Genomic DNA, 24,982 nt, shown 5'->3' with positions numbered 1-24,982 from the left:
AACACCCTCTTAAGTCCAGTACCATTGTACGCCCTCGACCTGTATGGACAGCTTTTCCTTGGTGATATGCATGCCTTCTATAAATTACTTTAAACACGATAGTACACATTCCCCTCAAAAAGCCGCCGCGCCGTCCGGAAGACAGCTACATTATCAACACTAACCTCACCTGTATGGTCCATCCCCAACACAGCCTCCACATGGATCACTCCAGCCGGATGTCGAATGCCCACTGACAACGGAGGCGCAATCTGGTGATTGCCCACTGACATCCCATGCTTCGGCCGTGTGTCCCTTTTCCCCTTCTGCGCCAACTCCCACGCAATCGTCCCGTGGATGACCGTGGCTGCACCCACACACACCGCTCCCGTCAACTGCAGACTCGCATGGGCCTTTCCCATGGTGAATGCCAGAACACGGAGATCTGCCTCGTCATCCTCCGCCGTCGCAGAGGATAACAGTGCGATCTTGGGAGTCCCGCGCACCGTGCCCGCCGCCTCCACATCGGCAGCCAGCCCGAACTGCACAGCGCCTTCCCGGCGGATGTCCTCGATCACGGACAGGAACACTGGGTCGTCGGGACGACGGTCCTGATCAGGTATTGGCAGTGACGCTGCGTCGACGAGAACAAACGGGTTCGCAGCATCAACCAGGCTGACTCGCACGGTGAACGTCCCCATAGCGCGCGACTGGACGGTCAACATCTCCTGCTGCGCGCCGCTTGGGAAGAGCCGGCCCGTCATGCTGCCTCCGGGGCGTAGGAAGGCCAGCCTGATCGGGCTGGATGTGCCCGCCACTCCGGGGATGCGGTACTCGCCCTCTTCTTGGAAGGTACCGTCCGGGGCAATCTGGACGGTTTCCACTATAAGTTGTCTGGTGTTGGTGTTGTACGTTCGAATGTCGATCTTGGATAGCAGAGATCAGTTGTGAACGCTGAACCAAGGGCGACATAGCAGGGACTTACTAACCTCTTTCTGTCCCGGTGCGGCCCGCACAATCCCCTCGTCCAGGGCAAATGGGCCCACACCAGCGGCGATGTTGCCGCAGTTCCCTGTCATGTCTATACGCGGCTGGTCAGGCGCCACCTGGACAAATGTATACTCCACGTCGACGTTCGGGCGGCTTGATCTCTCCACTACGGCAACCTTGGACGTCGTCGACGATGCACCGCCCACGCCGTCGATCTGCCGGCCATCGCCTTGCGAGGACCCCATGGCTGACAGCAGGATCGGCTCCCAGAGGTGGGTGGACGCTGGGAGATGATGCCGGTGGAGGAATAGACCCTTTGATGTGCCTGATCGCATCCACACAGCGGGCAAGGTCTTTCTACTGGACGGGGGGGCATATTTGAGGGCTTTGACAGGACTGTACTCCACGGGTGATATGGCGTAGGCTGGTGACATGATTGAGCGCAGGGTACGGGTAATTTGCATCTGTGAATTGAACTTGAACTGCGTTTGGCATTCTATGAATTAACATCTATGCCTCACTATATATCACTAGCCAATACTGTTGTTCCAACCAGCTATACTAACCGTCATGTTGCATACTTCTTTCGGCAGATGGTACAGACAACGGTGCTTATTCCGCGGCAAGTTATGTTCCGTCGAACCGCCATTGGGTGTCGTGGATACCGTTCCACGGAATTCACAATGAAGAGTTTGCCTCACCTCTTCGAGCCCGCGAAGAAGCAGATGTCCTTAGCGCAAATTACGCCTGCTGAAACGATCACAGGAAGTGACCATCTTGGTGGTGAAAAGTCCCGGGTGCATAGGATACAGTGGTACTTGTATCATATCTCGAACACAGAATCATTCACTCTCGATAGTCACCAAGGTTCCGTGTTGCTGCTTCTCGGCCTCTCTTTTTCTTTTTAGCGCGAAGCACTGTATCTACACTATTCAGGTCGAAGGCAAGATGCGGATACCAAAGTAGAATAAGAACACCATAATGCACTTTTGAGGTATCTGCTTCTAAAGGCTTAAGCCTCGTTTACTTAGACTAAAAATGAGGGATACAAAGACATTTGGATGGCTACTTCATCTGACAGGTTCTGGTTGCATGTTTTCATTATAGCTACGCACTCACTATAGCGAAAAGGTTTTAGGCAAATGAAAAAAATGCTTTAATCATGCATGTTCCTTCTGCTCCACCAGAATCTTCTCCTCCCCAGTCTGCATATCAAACCCAGCCACATCTCCTTGCGGAAGCCTTCTTGCCATTGCCACAATATGCCACACCGACGGCGCATCGCGGAAGACCTGATTCATAGCCTCCAGGTTGCGGCCCATCGTCTCCGGATAGAAGAAGAACACCGCAACAGGGATGCAAGCCGAAATCACCGCAAAGACAATATAATACCGGTAACCGATTGTATCGAGCGCCACAGGCGTGATCATGACTACGATGAAGTTCCATAACCACTTGTTTGCAGTGGACGCCGAGGCCATGGCGACGCGCAACCGCACGGGCGCCACCTCGGTGCAGTACACGAAATTGGCCCCGGAGAAGCCAATGGGGTAGAAGAAGTTGAACAGCCAGATGATTGCCGCCGAGACGATTGAGAGAGATCGGTCCCGGGAGCCGAAGCTGGTCGTCACGGCTAGCACGATCATACACGCGCTCATTCCCGTCCCGCTGAACATGAAGAGCTTGCGCCGGCCGAGGCGGTCGATGGCGAAGAAGGGGATGAAATTGCACAGCGTTTTCCACGTTAATGCGCTGGCGGCGAGGATCCGCGAGAGGTCCTTGCCCAGCTTGAGGTTTTGTTCGAAGATGGTCGAGATGTAAGTGGAGATCAGATTGCCGCCACACATCTGCTGGAAGAACTGGATGAGCATGCACAGGCCGAACCGGTACAGAAGGCGATCGTCATCCTCTCCGAGGCACAGCTCCCGCAGGGTGAGACGGCTGGACTGCTCGGTAATTTCCAACGACGACTCGATGCTCGCAATCTCTGTCTGGATGGCCTCATCGTCCACTCTGAGGCCCTTGTAGGCTGCAAGGCTGTGGGCCGCCTCATCGCGGCGGGCGACCAGCACAAGCCAGCGCGGCGATTCAGGCAGCAGAAAGACCGTCCCCAGAATAGTCAGCGGGAAGAGAAAGGACAGGGCCAGCGGGACGCGCCATTGAGTTTCACCCGATGTCTTGCTGAAGCCAAAGTCGATCCAGTTGCACAGCACAAACCCCAGAGTCATGCAGATGCCGTCAACAACGACATGCTGCCCACGATGCTTCGCCGAGCTACATTCGGCCTGGAACACTGGGACTGTGGCACTCAGCTGCCCGACCCCAATGCCGAGAATCACCCGGCCCAGGGCAAACTGAATGATGCCGTACGATGAGGTCTGCAACAGCTGGCCGATAATGACGATGATGGCAGCCAGAAAGATGGTCTTGCGCCGGCCAAGCCGGTCACCAAAGGAAATGCACGAGAGGGCGCCCACGAGCGCCCCGAGCTGCAGAGACGCGATGACTGCCCCCTTTTTGGTCGAGTGTTCGGCCTTGAGCTCACCGCTGGTGTTGATCGTGTCGATTTCGGGGAATACATGTACCCTTGCATTTGTCAGCCTCTGGATTCTATTCATTTTGATTCTGCTGGCGCCAATACCATGACTGCAAAGTAGCCAGCGGTCCCAATCCCGCTTGATTATATCCGTAGGTGATGAAGGCCGGCACAACTGTGAGAAGCAGTTGGGCCACACGAAGCGATTTTCCTCTGAGCATCTTGCTTGTTGTAGAGGACTGATCACATAAATGAAGAGATAGGTCTTAGGATGCTCGACTTCAAGGGATCGAGCTTCATTTATGCTCGAATGGAGCTGGGGCTTTCTGGGGACCCCGCATGTCAACCAGCCAAGGTATGGGTAATGGCATTCAGGATAAGCTTTTCTTTGTTACCCCACGATCTGTCATTCGCTCAACCGGGAGAAGACGGGGCTCAGGTCCTAAGTATGAAAGCACGTTTGCGGTATCTCAGATCCCATGGCCTGGTATCAAGTGTCGTCGACAATGCGTCTCCTTCCCTTTCGGCAGGCAGAGTTCCAAATAACTAGCGATAGATTGGTAAATGGGTGCAAATGTGAGGGAGCGGATGCTGATTAGAGCTTACCATTTTTGTTCCATGGCATGTAAGTTTCCGCAGACAAAAGCAACCCGCGGATGGGTTACGGACAAGACGAACGTCTGGATCCGGGATACCTAGAGAAACGCATTGAATATCGTCGCATGAGATTTCCGGTGTCAAAGGAAACACCAGTTGGCTATTGCATACATACTCTGGATTACCACCGCTCCTCCCGAACATGATACACCAGTATTGTTCCGATATATCGAACTAGCTCTGGGAAGTATCACCCAACACATAAATCCAACCTAAGCAATACCATTTTGACAGTTGAAATGACCACAAACCTTAACAATGTACTGTCGTGATTCCTAAGTGTGAGTCGTCCAATCACAGGCACATCAGCAGGCAACTGGGGTAAATTTAGAAGGCATAACGCTGGCAGCAACATTGTACTACATCCTTCGGAATCCAGTGGTAGAAAAGAAGTCAAAGACGAGCTGGATGAGTCGGAACGATGGACCTCTAAGAACCTCAAAGAGAATGGAATCATCAAGGAGGCGCATCGGATCTGGGCAGCACTTCCTGGGCCACTGCCCCGTGGGGTTCCTCCCGAGGGATTGCAAGCGGGTTCTTATCATATCTCAGGTGGGGGAAGTTATCTCTTTCCTTGGATTCGAGCCTATTTGCTCATACTCTTCCTCAACGCAGAAGTTGATTAGGTTATAGACAACTGTCTGCTCCACGTCGACGAGGAGATCTTCCCTCAACCCGACGAGTTCAAGGCTGAGCGATGGCTGCGAAATGCGAGAACCTGTCTACGGCGGTAGACCACCCCACACCACTTTGGTGTTTGAACCTCCCATGGTGTATTCACTATAGAGGCTTGGCTGTGATTGTCCAATTTCTCCGCTCTGTGACTATACCAACATGGCCTTTCCCATCTTGGTATGTAGCAGACTTTTTGTTTCAGCTTCGAGAATGGCCTACGAGGCGGTGCAAATCCGGAAGGACAGCACAGTTTTTACTATTTATGAACGCGATAACGAGCACAATCTCTATAATCTCCTCAATCTCATCATTTGTTGTAACATTAAATTCGATAATACACGCAGCTTAGCCTATATCATGTGAATTGGCACTCCATCTTACTCGAATGCCACACAAACGACTTTAGCACATGAAGTTCGATATCTCAAACATATTTCTCAGACAATGCGCCCTTCCCAATTCCTGCGATGTCGTTAAGAAATGCCTTCGTTAGGGGTTGCATTGTTGGACCTAGACGTCCGAGTATAGTACTTCATTACATGGACATTTTCGGGGTGATCAGGTGTATCTCTCGCACTGTTTCAATCATGTCATATTCAACTACGCATTGGTACATCCGCTCAGACCAGTCCACGCCCAGATTCTTGGCTCCCCACGCAACTGCATCATTGTGGACGATCTTGGGCACCGCCCTGCTTGGCCTCCGCCGGCCCTTCCACCCTCACTGGCTGTTCCGGTCTCGGCGCCAAGTACGCCGAGGTCTGCTCATGCCGATCCCTCCCACTTCTACTACATTATGTCTCTGTGATAGCACGGACATTGAGATAACAGGCATCCCGAAGGGCCAGAAACCCATGCCTGGACATTAGAATCTGATTTTCTTGGCATCACGCCATCCTCCGGCCATGGTCTACCGAGCAAAGCCGCCTCAGCGTTGCATCCATGAGAGGTGTGGGATTAGTCGTCGTCATTGTACCGCTGCAGCCCTGCTTCTTTTGCCTTGGCACTCCCTGGCTCGCATGATGAGCTGCCTGGTCACCACGCCAAAGACGCCGGTAGTCAGCCATCTACGCCATCCAGCTCTTTGTTCTGACCCCGCCGGTCTTGGCTCGGAGGGCTTTCGGTCAGCGGAGAGATACTGGATCTAGACTGAGTTAGAGACAATGAATCCACACATCGAGCAGGAGAGGGTACTAGCCTGAGGGGCCGTTTCTCGGCTAGTTGGGGAGGTCTAAGCGATCGAAACCATAAAAGCCGACCTCCACATCCCCCGTCTCTTCCCCAGATCTCTCCAAGAATACTCCGCGTTTGTTTTCGTCGGCTGATATTCTGCGAAGCATACCCACTTCGTCCTGAACTTCTGCTGATTGTCTGTCACTATGGGGGAGAAGACCTCCGACCCTGAGGCTCCAAGTCTCTCCCACCATGAGTCTTCTATATCTATTGAGAAGCAAGAGGGAGATGCAGCTACTGCTCGAGAGTGGGCTCGCGATATGGACAAAAGCACCACCACCAACACTAAACTTAAGAATCCTCTTGCCGCGTTGAGTCGAGAACAGCTCCTGAATGACGTCGAGGCTTTCGCGAAGGAGAAAGATCTCGAGCATATCCTCGATGATCTACGAAAGGGTGCTCTTGTCGCGCAGGATCCAAGAGGGTTTGAGCAGATGAACGAGCTTACGGAGAGTGAGAAAGAACTACTTCGACGGGAAAAGACGCATCGGTGGAGTCAGCCGTTTATGATGTATTTCATGACCAGTAAGTCTCCTCGCGATCCTCCTGTGGGATTTCAATTTAACCCAGCCTGTCAGTCCTCTGTGCTGGATCTGCTATTGTGCAGGGAATGGATCAGACTGCTGTCAACGGTGCGCAGGAGTAGGTACTCTCACATTCGCCATCTGAGCTATGCTAAACAGGGCAGGTTCTACTTTGCTGAATTTAACGTCACCGACACTTGGATGCAAGGCCTCCTCAACGGGGCTCCCTATCTCTGCTCCGCCGTCATCGGATGCTGGACCACGGCGCCCCTGAATCGCTGGTTTGGTCGCCGCGGATGCATCTTTATTTCATGCTTTATCTCCTTTGCTGCCTCGTTTTGGATGGCGGCCGCGCATACCTGGTGGAATTTGTTACTCGGCCGTTTCCTCCTCGGGTTTGCGGTGGGCGCCAAATCCACAACCACCCCGGTGTATGGCGCAGAGTGCTCCCCGGCCAATATCCGCGGCGCTCTGGTTATGATGTGGCAGATGTGGACGGCATTTGGCATTATGCTGGGATATATTGCCTCGGTTGCGTTTATGGATGTGTCGCATCCCACGATCCCTGGCTTCAACTGGCGACTGATGCTAGGGTCGACCGCCATTCCGTAAGTAGGCCATTGTATTGCATGTACATGTGCTGACGACCTTGAATCAGTCCATTCTTCGTCTGCATGCAGGTCTACTTTTGTCCCGAGTCGCCTAGATGGTACATGATGCGCAACCGCTACCACGATGCGTACAAGGCGCTCTGCAAATTCCGCCCTTCAACGTTCCAAGCCGCGAGAGACCTGTACTATATTCATGCTGCTCTAAAGGTGGAGGAGAAGCTCCGCGAGGGCAAGCATTTGTTCCGCGAGATGTTCACCATTCCGCGGAACCGACGTGCGGCGCAGTCGTCTTTCTTCGTCATGTTCATGCAGCAGGCAAGTCAACTTCTTCTCACCCCATAGTCAGGATCTAACTGTCGTAGTTCTGTGGCGTCAATGCAATCATGTACTATTCCTCGTCAATGTTCCGGGAAGCCGGTTTTGACACCCGTATGGCACTCGTCACGTCCCTCGGATGCGGCATCACCAATTGGATCTTCGCCCTGCCAGCCGTATACACGATCGACACCTTTGGACGACGGAATCTACTGCTGACCACATTCCCCCTAATGTGTATTTTCCTGCTCTTCACCGGCTTCTCCTTCTACATACCCGATCAAACATCTCGGACGGCCTGCGTCGCGACTGGCATATACCTCTTCATGATTGTGTACTCGCCCGGTGAAGGGCCGGTCCCATTCACCTACTCTGCAGAAGCTTTCGTAAGTCTTTCCTTCAATCACTATCGCAGTCTATACTGATAGTGTCAGCCCCTCTACATCCGAGACATCGGCATGTCCTTCGCAACGGCCACAACGTGGGGTTTCAACTTCATCGTCTCGCTGACCTGGCCATCGCTCAATAAATCGTTTACACCCACCGGTGCTTTTGGCTGGTACGCGGCGTGGAACTTCTTCGGCTGGATCTTTTGTTATTTCTGTTTGCCGGAGACCAAGGCCCTTTCGCTTGAGGAGCTGGATCAAGTCTTTTCGGTTCCGACGACTAAGCACATCAATCACTATCGCGCGATGTTGCCGTGGTATGTCAAGAAGTATTTGCTTCGGAGAGATGTGCCACCGCAGAAGCAGCTCTACGACTATTATTAGGGGATGTTGTATGTCGATGCGGATGCGGAGGTATATTCCTCAACAATTTGTGCTGTTGGCCTGGTTTTATTTCTTGCCATATCTGTCCCGGTCTTTGAGTCTGTTGTTCGATACTCGATAACTGTTCTATAACCATCAGTATCCTACATATTACTCCTCTCCATGCTATTTCTTAGACTCGATGCTGTCGTCCCTGTTTCCCAGTGACGATGAGCACTTGGCAGATCAACAGCGGGAATCATTCTCATTGGCTGCCAAGCAACAATTTAGTCCCACTCTGGCTAGAAATTTCTTTTAATCCAATCAGATGCTTGTATTTGCTCAGAACCCATAACACCGCTGCTTTCTTATTGGCCAACAATTTTAAGAATGGATCTATTGTCCTCATCGGGACCTGGGAGATCTCGGCATTAGGTAACATATACCAATATCGAAGGCTGTCTTCAGGAATGGAGCACACGAACTGGGCCCCAGACTGAGCGTGTTGCTTGCCGTTGAGTCATCATGATGCTGTCGCAGTTTTGTATCTCCGTTGGAAGTCCGGAGCTCGCAGCTTGACCTGTCAGTATCAAGTGCCGGTGACACTGTGTATCTGGGACGACGAAGAACATCCCGGCCCCTCGACACCTGTTCCGTGATTGTATTGTACGAGTGAGGTCGTAGGGTTTTCACGGTGAAAAATCTGCTTTCCAGCTCCACTCGTCCGGGGAGCCGCTCGACCAGACCTCAACCGTCTCTGTTGTCACTCGTCAGAGTCGCAATCATGGGTTCCACGCCCGAGGGAGGATCCCGTCCTGCTGCGGACGCTGATATGGACGCGGATCGTGTACATCGCGAGGCTGTTTCCGATGGCGAGCGTGACTTTGAGAAGCAGGACTCGAGACCCGAGTATCAGGATGCATTCGGGGACGAGGAGTATGCCGAGGTGAAGTACAAGACCTTGAGTTGGTGGTAAGTTTGTCGTCATTGACTAAATAAGCTGGACTGTTGCTAACCCGCCGCAGGCAATGTGGTTTCCGTGAGTATGCCTTCATGACTTCAAGGACGTAGCTGATCCAGAGCAGTCATGGTTGCCGAGACGGTGTCGCTGGGTATTCTCTCCCTGCCGGCGGTGGTGGCTGCATTGGGCCTCGTTCCGTGAGTCTATCCATTGCCCTCCGAAGACAACTCTAAACTCTAACGAGCATAGAGCCATCATTCTCCTTGTAGCGCTTGGTCTGATGTCCACCTACACCGGCTACACGATTGGGTAAATTTGTCGTCATGGACTAAACACCTGGACTGTTACTGACCCGCATAGGCAATTCAAATGGCGGTATCCGTTCATCCACTCCATGGGAGACGCCGGCGAGGTCATCATGGGCAGTTTCGGCCGGGAGCTCTTCGGAACAGGCCAATTGCTCCTCGTCATCTTCATCATGGCTAGTCATATCCTCACTTTTACCGTCGCCATGAACTCAATTACCGACCATGGGACCTGCTCGATCGTCTTTGGAGTGGTTGGCTTGGTCATTTCGTTCGTGCTGTGTTTGCCGCGGACGCTGGCCAAGGTCTCGTTTCTATCAGTTGCTTGTGCGTATGTCTCTGGCGATGTAGAATGCCACTGACAATTCGCAGCTTTCATCAGCGTCCTTTCAGCGGTTCTGATCGTCATGATTGCCGTTGGTGTTCAACGTCCCTGGCACGGCGGGGTCAATGCCACCGTTGATACCAGTTTATACAAGGCTTTCCTTGCGGTCTGCAATATTGTCTTCTCATTCTGTAGGTTTCCTCCTCCTCTCCATCTCATTCATGGAGCGTCACTGACAAAACAGCCGGCCACGTCGCCTTCTTCGGCTTCATGGCCGAACTGAAAAATCCCCGCGACTACCCCAAGTCGCTCTTCCTGCTGCAGGGCATCGACACATGCTTGTATATCGTCGCCGCTGTGGTGATCTACTGCTATGCCGGGGACGACGTCACCTCACCGGCGCTAGGCTCAGCCTCGGAGACCGTGAAAAAGGTGGCGTATGGAATCGCCTTGCCGACGGTAAGTCTTCTGTGCTCACCCCAGGATCCGGCTGACCAGGAGTAGATCATCATCGGAGGCGTGGTGAACGGTCACGTCGCATGCAAGTATATCTACGTACGGATGTGGCGCCACAGCGACCGCATGCATAAGCGCGATCTTGTTGCAACCGGTTCATGGGTGTTGATTGGGCTGGCGACTTGGATCGTTGCTTGGATTATTGCCGAGGCTATCCCGGTATTCAACAATCTGTTGAGTCTGGTGGTATGATTCCTTGCTGGTTCGCTCTGGATCAAGCTGATGATTATGCAGGCGTCGCTTTTTGCAAGCTGGTTTACCTGTAAGTTTCATTTTCCTTTTCATCTGTGTAGACAGCTGGCTGACGATTGCAGACGGATTCAGCGCTCTTTTCTGGCTGTATCTCAATAAGGGCCGGTTCTTTTCGACACCGATGAAGACTGCGCTTACTATCCTTAATGTATTCATCATGGGGATCGCGTGCTGCATCGTAAGTTCTTGCCGGAAATTCTACGATACAGTTGCTGATTATCTTCACAGTGTGGTCTGGGGCTTTACGTGTCAGGCAAGGCCCTGCACGACGACCCCGGTAGTGCCAGTTTTTCATGTGCGAATAATGCCTAACGGCTGTATATAGATTTCCAGAGGCCACGTCCAGGGTGGCTACATGTACAGTAGATAGAGTATCATAAGCCCTCATGTTTGAGGCTTGGTTCGACGCTTCTCTCTTCTACGCGATTCTCTACTGGACCTACGGGCCCCAGAGTGCCAGCAGGCCCAACCGGGCTGGACTGAGGTGCTACAGTTTGGGTTTGCCCTTCCATCGTGGGCTGTATTCGGTGCTTGACCTGCGTCAGAGACTCCCGCCCTAGCACCTGCGCGGGCTCATCCAGCCTCGGGCCGAAGCTATAGATAAGCTTGGTCCCGGGCCTGCGGAGGCCACTGGGCCGTAAAGGAGTCCAGTTCTGGTATTTCCGATATGGGTTATCCAGGACCTTGCATATCCGCTCCCCGCGCATCGCCGCCGACCTAACCTCCCGCTCGTCCCTCTCTGTCTCCTGCCACTTGTACCCCTTGTTCGCCTCTTTGGCCGCCAGCTCCCGCACCTGAAGGTTACCTTGTCCTCCAGCGCAGAGCACTCGTGGTTATGTTCGCACCCAAGACGGGAAAATGTAATCGTCGTACCCGCGGTGACTGCTTCACGCACCAGGGGGCTCGCGGAACGTTCGCTCGCGCTTGCGTCGTGCGCTCCTTAGGCGCGACCCGCGACCCACGACTCATGGTCTGTTTTCAAGTATGCGATAACACGGGATCCGTGCTGCGGGTCCACATTGTCAGGAAAGCGCAAGGAGGCGTTGAAAACGGAGAGGGGTATTGCCACCGGCGCATCAAGGGCGAAGAATCGTGCGCGGAGCTTTTGGATGTTGGAGGGAAGTTCGACAATGGTTGAGCTTGAAGGTGGGGCTGCGTCGAGGGGGGGACATTTTGGCTGGTTCGTACGATAGCGCAGTGTTCAGTGTTCGATCGCGATGCATTCCAGGAGGCTCAGGTTGTTGATGATTGTGGCTGCTCGAGCGGGACTAGTCGTCACGTGAAATGCCCTTGTTAATGCCACCATTTTCAGGCGACTAACGAAGCATGTGACTTCCATCATCAACTCGATGCTCGAGAGCGGATTCCCGGGAACATTGATATCGAATCAAATTTGTGCAGGGCTCTTTAGTTCAATTGGTATATTCCTCGGTCTCGACCAGATATGATGATGCACTCGTTGATGTCCAATCGGAGCCAGACGATACCAGTAAACCTTCGATAGAAGCAACCTGACTTAGCAATTTCCTCGATATAAGCAACCAAACACGTGTCCAAAATTAAATCACCATATAAAATTGTTTAGTCCCTGGATACTAGGAAATTGCTTAGATTCTCCCATTGCTAATATTCAAGTCTTTTGAGCAGGTGATCTGAACCAGCAAAGCTTTATCCAGAATGCCAAACCAGACACGCCATTCGATTAGCAATAGCTAGAAGGCTGCCTTACGTGCTCACCATTATCTTCACCCTTCTCTCTCAAATCTACAGTTTCAGAAGTGGTTTGAAGAGCAATATAAGCAGCCAATCAACCCTTCCTCAATCTCTCGCATTCTATCTCCGCGATTTGCCTTCTTGACACCCTAGAACCTCACCTTCTCCCTGATAAACGACGCCTTACGGAAACCTGGCCGGAACTCGAAAACGCGCTTTTTGAATGAAAAAGGAGGGCTGAGAGTCAGATAACTATCTCACAGGAGGCTATTCAGGAGAAAGCAAGGCAATTTTGGCCCTTACTATATCTAGAAAAGGAGATGCCGCGGTTCAGGAATGGCTGGCTCCATGGCTTTCAGTCTCGCCAGAATATCCGAAGGAATACTCAGCATGGCGAAGCTGGCAGTCTATCTCAAGATGCAGCAAAGGAGATGCTTAAGATCCGTCAGGCTCTAAGCGCGTATGCTCCTCAAGATATCTTTAATTGTGATGAGACTGGTCTATATTGGAAGACGATTCCTGATAGTAGTCTATCAACACAGTCAATTCCTGGCCGCAAGAAAGAGAAAGCTAGAATAAGTGCTCTCTTTTGTTGCAACTCTGATGCTTCAGAACGCTTACCAATATGGATTATTGGAAGTGCAAAGCGACCAAGAGCTTTTACTGCTGCTGGTATCAACCCAGAGAATCTAGGGTGTAAATGGCGCAGTAATAAGATGGCCTGGATGACTGGAGATATCTTTAAGGAATGGCTTATCTGGTTTGATCAAAGAATGAGTGGCCGGAAAGTTGTTCTTCTTATGGATAATTTCTCTGCGCATGAAGCTGCATATGCAGAGATCAATCAACAGCTGCAGAACACTCTTATTATCTGGCTTCCTGCTAATTCAACTTCTCGATATCAACCTCTGGATCAAGGGATTATCCGTACATGGAAAGCATACTGGAAACGGCAGTGGATTCTCTACATGATGGCTGAATTTGATCGCGGCTTTAATCCAATCTCAACAATGACAATCCTACAAGCCCTTCGGTGGGCTATTTCAGCATGGAATATCGACTTAAAGAATGATACTATTCAGCAATGCTTTAAGAAGGCTCTTGCTATCGAAGATAGTATAGAGATCCATGAAAAGGAGGTTATGGATGAGATTCAGCAAGGCCTTCAAAAGCTTCAACTTTCTCATAATATCCAGGAAGCAATGAGTTTGAGCCAGTTCTTAAACCCTGCAGATGAGCAGGTTAATGATAATATCATGAATCTTGATGATATTATCATTAGCCAATTTGCACCAGAGACCTGCGAATCTGATGATGATGATGCTTGGGAGCCTCTTCCGCAGATCTCACCTGCAGATGCCTTAGAATGCCTATATAAACTTCGTCTTTTTGAGGAGCAGCAGGTAGATGCTGATCAGCACCTTATCCAGCATCTTATGAGGCATGAGAGGGTTCTTTTGCAGAGGAAGATGCAGAAGCAGCAGCAGACTGATATCCGAATGTTTTTTAGGCAGTAAAGTATATATATCTTACTATAAGCAATCCCTCAATATAAGCAATCGAGATGGCCTGCTGAATTAGTTGCTTATATCCAAGGTTTACTGGTATATGTCAGGCACTGCGAGCGGAGGAAAGTAGTAAAGTTCTTTGTCTGTCTTCTGACAAGACGAACTTCTAATGAAATGAACTACTGAAATCCCCTCCAATGAGTAAAGGCTGTTTGTACCCCGAGAGTGTCCTCCACCGGATGAATTGCGAGAAGACGTGGAAAACACTTGACACACTTCAACCTCATAAGACAATCGCTGCGATAAGCCTCAACAGGCAAATAGGATCGTCTATATTCCACTGTTAGTCAGTGTGCCCGAGTGGTTAAGGGGAGTGATTAGAAATCACTTGGCTTCGGCCGCATAGGTTCGAGTCCTATCGCTGACGTTCTTTTTTCCCGCCTCCCCTGGGTTAACCAGTCAACCGGTCAAGCAACCACTTGATCTGGCCGGGTATCTCATTCATAGTGTTAATATCTGCGACAATAAATAAAATAGCCAAGTTCGAATATGGCAGGGCAATACTAGAATCACCTTGGAGGTTGTCTGGGCTTTTTTGTTGTCCTGTTTGCGTAACTAAGCCCACTTACTAACGTATCTGGCATCTTAACGTGGTCAACTAGAGAACACCATTGGCCGGCACCCGCCGAGGAACCTTGTTACACCCCTTGGCGTTGAGCTGATACCCAATCCTGGGCAAACAAAATCACTGCTGTTAGATAACACGGAAACGCTTTTCAGTGGTAATGCTCATGCCGCTAATTGACCCGTTCTGAGAAGCGCTCAGCAAAGGAACCAGAAGAATATGCAGGACTAGTCAGATCTTTGCATTACCCAGCTGTAACACATCGTGTTTGCCAGGAGCATTTAAATGTTGTGCACCTCTAGCTAACTCTTTATATATTTCTGGCTTTTTTGCCCACCGCACTGTATGATGCTCTCTAGGTGTTTAATAACTAATTAGATGATCCTGACGGCTCTCCCCCTGTTATACACTGCTTAGCTTTATTAGATACTCACATAGGCTGCATACCCATGGTCTAAATTGGGTAAATAGCACGATGGGTTCCGAGGCCGGAGCCCAAGGGCCACACTTACAAAATATGTAGATCACACGCCTCTCCCCCTGCGATGAGTGCTCTGCGCTTCATTACGGCCATGGTTCTTCATCGATCCGCTATCATCTGACTGTTTCTGAGCTTGTTATTATCGGATTTACGGCATGTCTTACCGCAATATATGACTGGCTGATAAAGGGAGAGCCTTGTTAGGTCTCTTATGTCGTCGTCGGATTTTAGGGTTGTAGTCGTGCTTTTCTTCAATTTCGCTGCCTTGGCAGCAAGCGTACAGTATGTAAAAAGGGATCGTCTTTTTCGAAAAATTCGTCCAACGAATTGGTCTCTATGAACTCATCGATGTGGTTTTTATACTCTTCCACTGTTTGGGCTTCGGGTATCTCCTGGTAGATCCCACTTTAGCTAGGAGCCTGGAACTGTATCCTTGACCGACCTTTGCAATTTCCGGAGACTTTTGCCCACTGATATGATACAAGTCACTGATGATTGATTGGACAATGTCAGTTGTGTCACCGCCGTTTATATAATGTACGATTAAATAGACAAGTTTAACGATCAACGAAACGAAGTCTCCTCTCTTTGTCTGCCTATCCTCTTTGGACAGAAGGGCTCTGTTCAAGGCTGCGTCATTGATCTTTTCAGCAATGTCCCTTACGCCCTCTCCGTTCTCATTCGTTACTGTCAAAGATGCACCGGCGTCCACCAGCTGACTGACGATCTCCGGATCCTTCCATTCGACGAGGATTTTCATTAATGGCGTATAGTTCCCATTAACTGGCGACGGCCTGTCGATTTCAGCTTTGCTGTCCAGAAGAAGTCGAATAATATCAGAGCGGTCTTTGCGATGCATTCTCCCTGCTGGAGCAAACCAGAGGGGACCGCGGTCTCCCTTGAAGAGCTTGCACGCAGAGGCACCGTTGTAGAGGAGTAGTCTGACCACGTGGGTTTGGCCTTTCAACGCGGCAATGGCAAGGGTGGTCAGGCCTCTCTTGGGATCAATTCCGCCAATATCAAAATTTTCACGGGCTTTGTATTGGTCCAACATGGACTGATAGAGCCTTCCATTCTCCACATCCTTGAGCGGCCGAAGAAAAAGGATGTTCTTGACCCACTCGAGTCCTGTACAATCGCACACTTTGCTTGCCAGGGTTGTGCGGACCGAATAGAGCCTGCAAAAAGTGCACTTATTATAGGGCGAGAGATTGAGGAAAGATTAACCGTACAAGACCTGGACGCGCTCAACCATGACCATGGGGTGATTGCCTATCTCTCAGCTTGCTCAACAGCTGGAATACGTATTCCTAGCTGAAGAGAGCGTCCATCTTGCTAGTACGTTCCAGATCGCTGGGTTCCGACATGTCATCGGGACCTTGTGGGGCGCCGACGATGATGCAGCTGTCAAATTCGCCAGCATGTTCTATCAGGGCTTGCTGCAGAGAAGCGATACTACTGTAGCACAGGCATTGCATAATGCAATACTCTGTTACCGAGACACAGATAATCATGCCGCAATTTCCAAATGGGCACCGTTCATTCATCTAGGGTGCTGAGTACGGCTGGGGACATTGTCCATCCATTTTCTCATTCTTTACGCTGTATTATTGCGCTTGCTATGGTTACTATATGAGGGCGAATTCTATTTATACGTCTCAGCCATCCAACAATGAGAATCATGCCCAAGCCATAATATGCCAGATTATAAACGTATAATCTTACAGCATCGCTCAACTTCCCCATATCTTCCACTCATACGAGATAAAACTTGCGTTCCTCTGCGAAGTGTTCGAAGAGACTATAGGCCGGGCAGATCAGACGTCGCATAATTTGAGCGTGTTCCCCTTGACCAATAGGTGGTGATATATTAAGATCATGCTGGTCCAGCAGCGCGCTTGCCATGGCTGTATCTCGTCATTTTGGGATAGACGCTATGCGCGATTGAGCAAAATTACAGGCGAGTTCTTTCACCATGATATTCGGGTAATAATGAAGCCTACAACTTTGTTATTACGTCCCCCAGATCAGAACCGAATACGTCATTGGCATCCTCACACACTATGGTTCAACACCATCTTACGGCTTCTAGCGTACGGGGCGTCCCATACGACATTTTATTCTTCAAAGCCGAACACTTGAAAGCGCGGGGACTCCCTGACATCGAGAGCACTCGGGGAACGATAAAGCGGATCGCCTAGCGAAAGAAGCCGTGGGTCAAAAGAAGCTACATCCTCCCAAGCAGATTGCCCCGCCAACTTAATGCTTCTTAGCGGCATCTTTATCGCCTTCCAGATCGAGAGGTCGCCTTCTGGCGTAATCTGGTTGAATAACGGACTTGGAGGGATGAAGCACTTCGGTCAGGAAAGTGGGCTGCGATCTCGGACCTGGAATTCCCTCTCTCTCTTTCAATCCCACCAACAAGTGCGTTTTCGTCCGACGAGTATGACTTTTGTTTTCCCCGAGTATCAGCCGAAGAGGTTGGGTTAGTCTCAGGCAAGCGTCGGGCGCAAATGTGAAAATAAGGATTTGGCTAGGGTTTTCCTGAATAAGTCCTCCAAAGAAGGGATATTAATTCGCCAGACATAACCAACATCTCCATCACCACTCTTCAGCCGCACTTGGGCAGTTAATTTGAATTCCCAATGTATTGTTTCGTTGATTAAGCAATCACACAGTCTTTAAACTGGACCAGTCAGACAAATACGGTCCCTAGGCCAGGATTATTCGGACATTTTCCAAGAAGAGGAAAGACTGTGGCTATGTGCTTATGGCAGAACACTGGGTGTTTCATTTTTACTTCATTCCTCCAAACAAGGCAGCTGATTTAGCGCGAAGTGGATCTTGCGCCCCTAAGTGTGATGTTTGCTCCAGAGTGGGTGGTGTATAATCCCGACTGGTGATGAATGCTCCGACATCGCTACCTCCATAAACTGCACCCACGCTAATCACCACCTTGTTGAAGCGGCAGCTGAACGACCCCTGCACGGCTGACGTGGCCACCCAAAACCTGCCATGTCTCGTGGTCGCTGTTCTTCCTCCCAACGCCCTGCGCTGTGACCTGTAGACAGGTACATCGTTGGGACCACCATTTAGCTCTGGTATTCGGCTATATGTTTTCTAAGGATGCAGTGAAGCTCTTGTCACCAAATGAGGTGTGAAGGAGAGTCACTCAGGGGGAAGAGCAAGAACCTAATTAGGTCCTACTATAGTGCCCCATCAATACATACATGCGCTTTCACACTCTCCGGCTGTTTGTACTCAGGATCTCACCGGACTGTTTCGGGGGGCTCTGCCCACCCTTTAGTCTGTACTGTTGACTCGCCTGCAGTTCCTGCTCTGTTGGCCAATAAGAAGCTGGATTGATCTGGTTGGACGCAGCAAGCACGGGAGTTTTCTTCACCCGATGGGCCGAGAAGGATTGGCTTCCTTGTTTCGTATGCCGTCTTCGGACTGTGCAATAGTATTCTGTCCGGCGAAGTACCGCTAGTTGGCTCGAGGCGTCCTAATCTGCAGTGGTTCGGTCATAATTCAGTGACCCAGCTGTTCGGCCCATCGTCATGCAAAGGAGGAAAGAATAATAAAAATATGTCTATGACGCAGATGAAAGCATGCGGAGGCCGCCGCTCCACCATGATTTGAAACACGGGGGCTAGCCCTCAGTTTAACCGGCAGACAGGCAAATACATAGTGTAGATAATCCTTATCCTGCAAAGCAACCTCGTATTTGTGCAGACATCTGAAGCAAGGATCAAGTATGGATGGGCCAATTAGATGCGTAGTTTAGCGAGCGATGCGCATATTGCTCAGTAGCGTCTGGAGATCGGCCACTCCACCCGCTTGGTAGAGCTTGGCTAGGTTATTTCATGTGCCAAGGGAGAAGAAGACTTCTTGGGTCTTGAGACTTGAGATGCGATTTCAGTGGGGATCCCCGTGGATACCACCGTTCTTTATTCTTAGGCCCAGTGGCTTAGTGTCCGTCCCTTCACCGGCACGGACCGTGGGGGGACTTGGGAGAAATCCCTAGCTGTTACCATCAACGGGAATGTATGTGATCTAGGATTCTATTCTATCCTTAATAACAGCTACCTTAGTAGGCACGGACCCTCCAGAAGATGGAGATCTCGTAGTGAAGGTTGCAGATATTGCAGACTCACAGACACGTTCGCCCGTTGCCACAGGAGGATGGAAGACGGAACGAGGAAAGGATAATACGGGATTATCAGCGCTAGTAAGTGCCACAACTGCGCTGCGACCAAAAATCTCCGAGGACTGGTCCCGCCCTGAAGCCTGGGAGAAGCTCAGCTCTCCTCGTTCTTCCATGGCATTCTACCTATTTGCTCCTGGTCTTTTTCTAGTCCACCAATCTGGCCCGGCTGCGGGAGTAAGCTCAGTGGGGGCCTGTAAGAGCAGTTGGAGGCTGACTTTCTCACCAAAATGGAGCAGAGCATCCTATTCGCCATTACTCTGCCTTAGTCCTCACGTTGGCGAAGCCCCGTCTTACTCAAGTCATGTCACCCACATATCCGCTGGTAGGACCGACCGGTCACCGGCACCATCTCTCCGGTCGCTTCTGAGACAGATCCTTGACAGTAGAGAGTGATTACCAACGGAGCAAAAGTGCTAATCGTGGCAGCGATTGGATACATCGCGACCTGCGATGTATTATTCAGGCCCTGATCATTGACGTGATCACCCAATCAAGCGATGAGGCAAACTGCAGTACTGAATAATAGTCCTGGATACCACTGAATAGCGCAGCCCCCTCCCATTGTCGAACCACCCCACCACCCTAACGGGCTAGGACCCAGGTCTTGTGGCTCGATCCTATCGGACGTTTCTCGATCAATGAGTGCAGCCCCCATTCCCGCCGAAACAGCTGAGCGCAATGGGATCAGCAGGCCATTTATAAACAACCCTGTCAAGCCATGTTTTCCCAGTGTCTTGGCGCTATGTAGACGAGACCAGACATCCGCTTCAGCTATGGCTCGTTGAGTTTGGAGGCGTATGCGACACGAGAGGAATGAGAGGTGCGTCATGTCAGCTCGTGTTCCTGGAAGCGTGACTAGGCATGAATTGCTGTGCTGGGCTCATTTTATTCTCTTGGTACAGGATAACGTAACTGCCTTTCAACTGTTTTTGTCCTTTCTCTGCTCCGCTCTGGACTCCGAAACGGCAAGCCCACGATACCGATCTCGACATGACAGTTCAGAAGCCCTCTCCCACCGTCGCAGAACCAGAGTCCTCAGGCAAACCCAATCCTCCCGCCCCAGCAGGCCAGTCACAGCCGAATCCGCCGCCGAAGAAAGGCAAAGACAAGAAGATCTTCAGCTGCCACTCGTGCCGACGGCGGAAGCTCAAATGCGATCGTTTCGACCCCTGTGGTGCCTGTCGGGCGCGAGGAGAGGGACATCTGTGCACTTGGGAGGAGGGGCAAAGACCAGAGTGCGGGCCCTGCGCGTAGGAATATGACTGAAAAATATTGACGGAGTGCAGGCGAAACCACAGGGAAACCCTCGAGCAACTACCGAAACTGATTCTCAAGTTGACCGAGGAAGTCCAGGAGCTCAAGACGTCGAATTCGGCCTTGATCGAGAACATCAGGGGTAAAGGAAAGGAATTTGCGGAGAGTCTGGACTTGACGTCGCTTGACTACAGACCTCCGTCCCACGGGCGATCGGGAAGCAGTTCAGTGGGCGGCATTGGCCAGGGTATGTTGACCTTTCTGATTTCACAGTTGATACTGATCGAAGTACAGACTCGTCATTAGCCTCGGATCTTAGACAATGGACACCATCACGGCTGATGGCCTTGCTGCCGGAAAACCGTTTGCTTTGTGGCCTGATTTCGCATTATGTGCCTATCCCCTCCTGTGTCAATAGCACGAAAACGTCTGACGCGGTCCATTGCTTTAGATATCCGGATCTGCCTCGCTGACCGGCTTCGTCGACGTGCACCAACTCATCTGCGACGTCGAGGAGGTTCAACGTCTGCCTCGGGGCATGGACTTTGCCTGTTCCCCAACCTCGCTCGAACGTCTCGATATCAAGGTCTCGAGGATCCTCGCGTGCGCCAGTCTCGCGGCCGTGGACCTGGATCCAGGGAAGGCGCAGGAGCTGGGGCTCGCAAGTGCCGACATTGACGCCCTGGTGCGCGATTTATGGAAAGGATCGCGGATGCTCATCACATCTTCGGACCTGGACTCATTCCCCCCAACGGTCAAAAGCGGCTTTGAAGGTCGAGCACCGCCAGTACTGGACACAAACAACGACCTACTCCAGCAAACCGCCGCAGCCACGGAGATTTCCCTGCAGATCGTCTCCATCAAGATCCTCCTCCTGCTCGCCGCGCGATCCTTTGCCGCACCGTCCGAGTACCTCAAGCTCCACCTTGACGTCATCTCGTCCGCCGTCGACGCCTCGCTCGACTCTCCCTACGACGCGGGGCCCCTTCTCATCGAGCGGGAATGGCGCTGGCAACTCTGGTCCTTCATCTGCTTGCTTGACTGGACCTCCCCAGGTATCTACCACACCAGCAGCTACTTCATCCGGCCGGAGATGTACCGCGATCCACCGTCCAAGATCCCCAGCTTCCCAGACAACGGCACCTACCCCTCCACCATGGAACAAGAGCAGTGGGACCGCCTCAGCCTGACGAGGCACTACCTGGACTACGCACTCGCCCTGGCCCACCTCTCCCGCCGCGCAGAGGACTGCATCATTCGCCCGGGGCCTGTGTCCCCCGCCCAAGCGGCAGAGCTCTGCACCGAGCTGGACGCCCTGGACAACAAGCTCTCGTTCTACCAAATCCTTGCCAGCACCCTCCCGGCCGGCAGCGAGTCCAACAGCGGCGGTATGCAGCTCGATACCAACCCCATTGCCGGGGACCTCACCACCCGCAAGCCCAGCACCGACCACCGACTGTCACTGGCGCGCGCGCCCCAGATCCAAAATATGCACCTGAGCCTCGAGCTCGGGCTCATTCGCTTCAAGCTCTTCCGCCACGAGGCCTTCCACCTCATGCACGCGCCCAGCACCTCGGGGGCCCTGCGCATGATGTGCATGGACGCCTGCGTGGACGCCTGCATCCTCGTCCTCACGCAGTGCCGGAGTATCGGTACCCAGGACGAGCCCGGTAGCCAGGCCCCGTCGCAGGCGCAGATGTCTCTTGATAAGAACGAGGAGAAGCGGCCCTGCACGGGGAGTCTGCGGCGGGTGCTGCAGCCTGCGTCGTCGGCGGCGCTAGTGGGTCAGGTCCTGTTGCATGCTGCGCAGGGGATGGATGTCATGGGGATGGTGCCGGGGAAGGGGAAGCAGATGCAGGGGGATGTGGTGGCGGGGTCGAGGGGGAACTCGGCGACGGAGTTCTTTACATTTGTCCAAGGGGGTGGGGAGTTTCCGACTGCGGGAGCCCCTATGCTGGGGCCAGGGCCGTATGTGGCGGCGGGGGGCTCGTGGAGTGGACGGCTGAGCCGGGAGAAGCTGCGGGTGTTGCAATGGCATATCAATGAAGTATTGGCATTGTTGGAGGCGCTGCAGCAGACGTCGTCGTTGGCGCGGTATAAGCTGAGTCTACATCGGCAGTGCATGTAGATTGAGCATTTTTTGAGGATCTTTCACGGATAAGATTTAACAGTACTATTCACACGAACTCTCGGAAACAGTTTTCAGCACAGCAAGCAGGATAGCACACCAGATAGTATATCAGAAGAGCAATCATCAATCTAATCGCATATGAACCATTATCAGAAAAGCCACAGCAGCAGAAAAAACACCAGAAAGAAACAATCGTAAGTGCAGACAAAAGAAAAATTCCTTTATACAACCACCTCCCCATCTCTATACAGAAATCGTCACCGTATGCGAGACAAGCACAGTCCCGTCCTTGAGCTGCTCCTCCTCGACAGTCGCGTCCTTGGCCGCCCGGGAAGCAGGTTTGGCGTCCGAGGCGCGCACCAGCGCCTTGACCTCGTCGACCGCCAGAGGCGGGTTCCAGGCGATGGCCGCCTCCTCCTCGGTCCTCTCCTGGCCGCAGGAGTAGCACTTGCGCCAGTCCGGGCGGCAGACAAGCCAGGCCCCGCACTCCTTGCACTGGCGCGAGAACACGTCCTTCCAATTCTTCTTCTCGTCGTAGTTGAGGAAGAGATCGTAGTAGCGCAGCAGACCGTCCCAGCGGAAATTGAACCGGTTCGAGTCGACCGCGACGCGCTTGACCGCGTTCGAGAACTCGATCACCTCGCGGACAGTCGCGTCGGGCACAGACTCCTCCAGCGGGATCGGGGCGATGAGCTCGATCGCCTTGCGCGCGACGGTGTCGTACTCGGGCACCATCGACCCCCAGGCCCAGTTGATCGAGTGCGGCACGTACGTGTCGAAGTTGAGGTTATAGTCCTGGCGGATGAGCTGCCAGCCCGGGATGCCGATGCCGGAGAAGAACTGCCACAGGCAGGAGACCTGCGGGCCCAGCCGGGGCTCGCGAAAGCAGACGTAGTTGAACTTGTTCATCTGGTTCAGGGCGGGGATGAGGCGCTTGGCGAAGTCGTCGTAGGGGGCGAGCGTCTTGCGGATGGAGACCTCAGCTGCTTGGGCGTCGGCGGCGCGCTGGGCCTCCTCGAGCGCCTTGTGAGTCAGCTCGGCCGCGTAGGTCGAAGTGGACATGGCGGCAGTGATACCGGGGGAGTGCAGCGGATTGGTGAAGCCGCAGGCGTCGCCGACGGCCAACCAGCCAGGGCCCGACACGACTGGCGACTGGTAGGTGAGGGACTTGCGGATGTACCAGGTCGTTCCTGGTCCGTATAGATCCTCGACAAGTTCGAAATTGCTCATGAACTTCTTGATGAGGTCGTACTTTTCGACAAAGTAGTTGAACTTGCGCTCGGCCTCGCGGGTGCCGTACGCGGACATGTCCTCGGGGTACTTGACGTCGTTGCGGACGGCGAACCCGATGCTGGTAACCCACTGGAACTTGAGGTCAAACATCTTGGCGAGTTCCTCGGAGCTGGGAATCTGGTCCCCGGGAACACCAGCCTCGGCGCAGTCGAGCAGGTACGAGATCATGTCCATCAGGTTGGGGATGGGGCTGCCTTCCCAGGAGGGGAGACGGATGATCCAGGCCCAGCCCTCGGGGAAGCACAGGTGGTTGGTGTGGTCACCCTCGTAGAAGCGAAGGGGAATCTTGCTTTCGTCCTTGGGGGCAGTGAAGTAACCCCAGAAGGCGTCGTAGTTCCAACCCTCGAAACGGTGAAGAGACGCTTTCTTGGAAGCCAGCTGGCGGAAGCGACCGGTGGCGTCGACCAGCAGGGAGGAGTCGATGGTGGTGGCAGGTTTGCCGTCGAACTTGCCGGGGTTGATGGCGATCTTGTTGCTCTGGAATCCCCCTTTGATGGTGCTGCCATTGAAGTCGACCTGGCGGCCGTGGTAGACGTTGACGCCGTTGCGCTGGGCCAACAGAGTGAAGAGCAGCTCGCTGATGGGGCGCTCGATCTGGAAACCGCTGAGGAAGAGACCGGGGGTGCCATTGCTGCAGAAGTCGGTGTAGTGGCCCTGGTTCTCGCGGTCGAGGAAATAGAAACAGAGTCCATCCTTGAGGCCGAAGAGACGCAGCATGTACTCGGCGGTCAAGCCGTGCATCTTGCACCACAGCGAGAAGAGAGGAAGCGTGCTCTCGCCGATCTTGTAGCCTGGCTTGCTGCCCTTCTCGATCAGCGAGATGTTGAGCTTGCCGGGCTTGTACTTGGCAGCATGGATGGCGTAGATGAGACCGTGGATACCACCACCGGCGACGACAACATCGGACTTCTCAGGGATGTCGGCACCAGCAGGGTTGTTGGAGTTGAGGATTTGCGCATCGTTGAAGTTGTTGGCGGCAGCACGCTCAGCAAACGTGTGCTTGGGAGTGGGCTGGATCTGAGTCATTTTGGTAGCGAGGGCTTTAACCTGACTGAATGAGAAGGTGATTAATTGGGATTCGAGATGAATTGTCGTCGTTGGTGGTGGTGGTGGTGATGGTGGTGTTGTTGTTGTTGTGT

At 52.5% G+C, this 24,982-nt stretch overlaps 9 protein-coding genes and 1 non-coding gene across 10 annotated transcripts; 5 read left to right on the top strand and 5 right to left on the bottom strand.

Moving 5' to 3' along the window:
* Positions 1 to 89: 89 nt before the first annotated feature.
* Aud_001832 (uncharacterized protein) lies at positions 90 to 1,403 on the bottom strand (the record flags this gene model as incomplete). The annotated part of the gene is made up of 2 exons (XM_043295834.1): positions 90 to 905; positions 969 to 1,403. 2 exons carry the CDS (start codon positions 1,401 to 1,403, stop codon positions 90 to 92), a joined length of 1,251 nt encoding a protein of 416 aa, XP_043151769.1.
* Positions 1,404 to 2,129: 726 nt separating this feature from the next.
* Aud_001831 (sugar porter family MFS transporter) lies at positions 2,130 to 3,587 on the bottom strand (the record flags this gene model as incomplete). The annotated part of the gene is made up of 1 exon (XM_043295833.1): positions 2,130 to 3,587. One exon carries the CDS (start codon positions 3,585 to 3,587, stop codon positions 2,130 to 2,132), a length of 1,458 nt encoding a protein of 485 aa, XP_043151768.1.
* A 2,629-nt stretch (positions 3,588 to 6,216) lies between these two features.
* On the top strand, positions 6,217 to 7,547 carry Aud_001830 (uncharacterized protein; the record flags this gene model as incomplete). The annotated part of the gene is made up of 2 exons (XM_043295832.1): positions 6,217 to 7,202; positions 7,253 to 7,547. 2 exons carry the CDS (start codon positions 6,217 to 6,219, stop codon positions 7,545 to 7,547), a joined length of 1,281 nt encoding a protein of 426 aa, XP_043151767.1.
* Positions 7,548 to 7,588: 41 nt separating this feature from the next.
* Positions 7,589 to 8,290, top strand: Aud_001829 (uncharacterized protein; the record flags this gene model as incomplete). Its single annotated transcript, XM_043295831.1, has 2 exons — positions 7,589 to 7,906; positions 7,955 to 8,290. 2 exons carry the CDS (start codon positions 7,589 to 7,591, stop codon positions 8,288 to 8,290), a joined length of 654 nt encoding a protein of 217 aa, XP_043151766.1.
* Positions 8,291 to 9,053: 763 nt separating this feature from the next.
* Positions 9,054 to 10,940, top strand: Aud_001828 (putative amino acid transporter; the record flags this gene model as incomplete). Its single annotated transcript, XM_043295830.1, has 11 exons — positions 9,054 to 9,241; positions 9,295 to 9,308; positions 9,355 to 9,427; positions 9,480 to 9,539; positions 9,591 to 9,862; positions 9,908 to 10,051; positions 10,105 to 10,319; positions 10,365 to 10,562; positions 10,611 to 10,638; positions 10,691 to 10,806; positions 10,857 to 10,940. 11 exons carry the CDS (start codon positions 9,054 to 9,056, stop codon positions 10,938 to 10,940), a joined length of 1,392 nt encoding a protein of 463 aa, XP_043151765.1.
* Positions 10,941 to 11,002: 62 nt separating this feature from the next.
* On the bottom strand, positions 11,003 to 11,597 carry Aud_001827 (uncharacterized protein; the record flags this gene model as incomplete). Its single annotated transcript, XM_043295829.1, has 2 exons — positions 11,003 to 11,422; positions 11,502 to 11,597. 2 exons carry the CDS (start codon positions 11,595 to 11,597, stop codon positions 11,003 to 11,005), a joined length of 516 nt encoding a protein of 171 aa, XP_043151764.1.
* A 2,598-nt stretch (positions 11,598 to 14,195) lies between these two features.
* On the top strand, positions 14,196 to 14,276 carry Aud_001826. Its single transcript has one exon. It is a non-coding gene; the product is annotated as a tRNA-Ser (tRNA).
* Positions 14,277 to 15,289: 1,013 nt separating this feature from the next.
* Aud_001825 (ankyrin repeat domain-containing protein) lies at positions 15,290 to 16,216 on the bottom strand (the record flags this gene model as incomplete). The annotated part of the gene is made up of 2 exons (XM_043295828.1): positions 15,290 to 16,133; positions 16,188 to 16,216. The coding sequence occupies 2 exons, from the start codon at positions 16,214 to 16,216 to the stop codon at positions 15,290 to 15,292; spliced, it is 873 nt and encodes a 290-aa protein (XP_043151763.1).
* Positions 16,217 to 20,155: 3,939 nt separating this feature from the next.
* Positions 20,156 to 22,547, top strand: Aud_001824 (Zn(II)2Cys6 transcription factor; the record flags this gene model as incomplete). Its single annotated transcript, XM_043295827.1, has 4 exons — positions 20,156 to 20,415; positions 20,452 to 20,561; positions 20,614 to 20,666; positions 20,871 to 22,547. 4 exons carry the CDS (start codon positions 20,156 to 20,158, stop codon positions 22,545 to 22,547), a joined length of 2,100 nt encoding a protein of 699 aa, XP_043151762.1.
* A 246-nt stretch (positions 22,548 to 22,793) lies between these two features.
* Aud_001823 (uncharacterized protein) lies at positions 22,794 to 24,869 on the bottom strand (the record flags this gene model as incomplete). Its single annotated transcript, XM_043295826.1, has 1 exon — positions 22,794 to 24,869. One exon carries the CDS (start codon positions 24,867 to 24,869, stop codon positions 22,794 to 22,796), a length of 2,076 nt encoding a protein of 691 aa, XP_043151761.1.
* Between the last annotated feature and the right edge of the window lie 113 nt (positions 24,870 to 24,982).

This window comes from Aspergillus udagawae (assembly GCF_001078395.1).
Source record: "Aspergillus udagawae IFM 46973 DNA, scaffold_10, whole genome shotgun sequence".
NCBI lineage: Eukaryota > Fungi > Ascomycota > Eurotiomycetes > Eurotiales > Aspergillaceae > Aspergillus > Aspergillus udagawae.
Note: the sequence above shows the minus strand (reverse complement) of the source record. Positions and strands in the feature narration are given on the sequence as shown.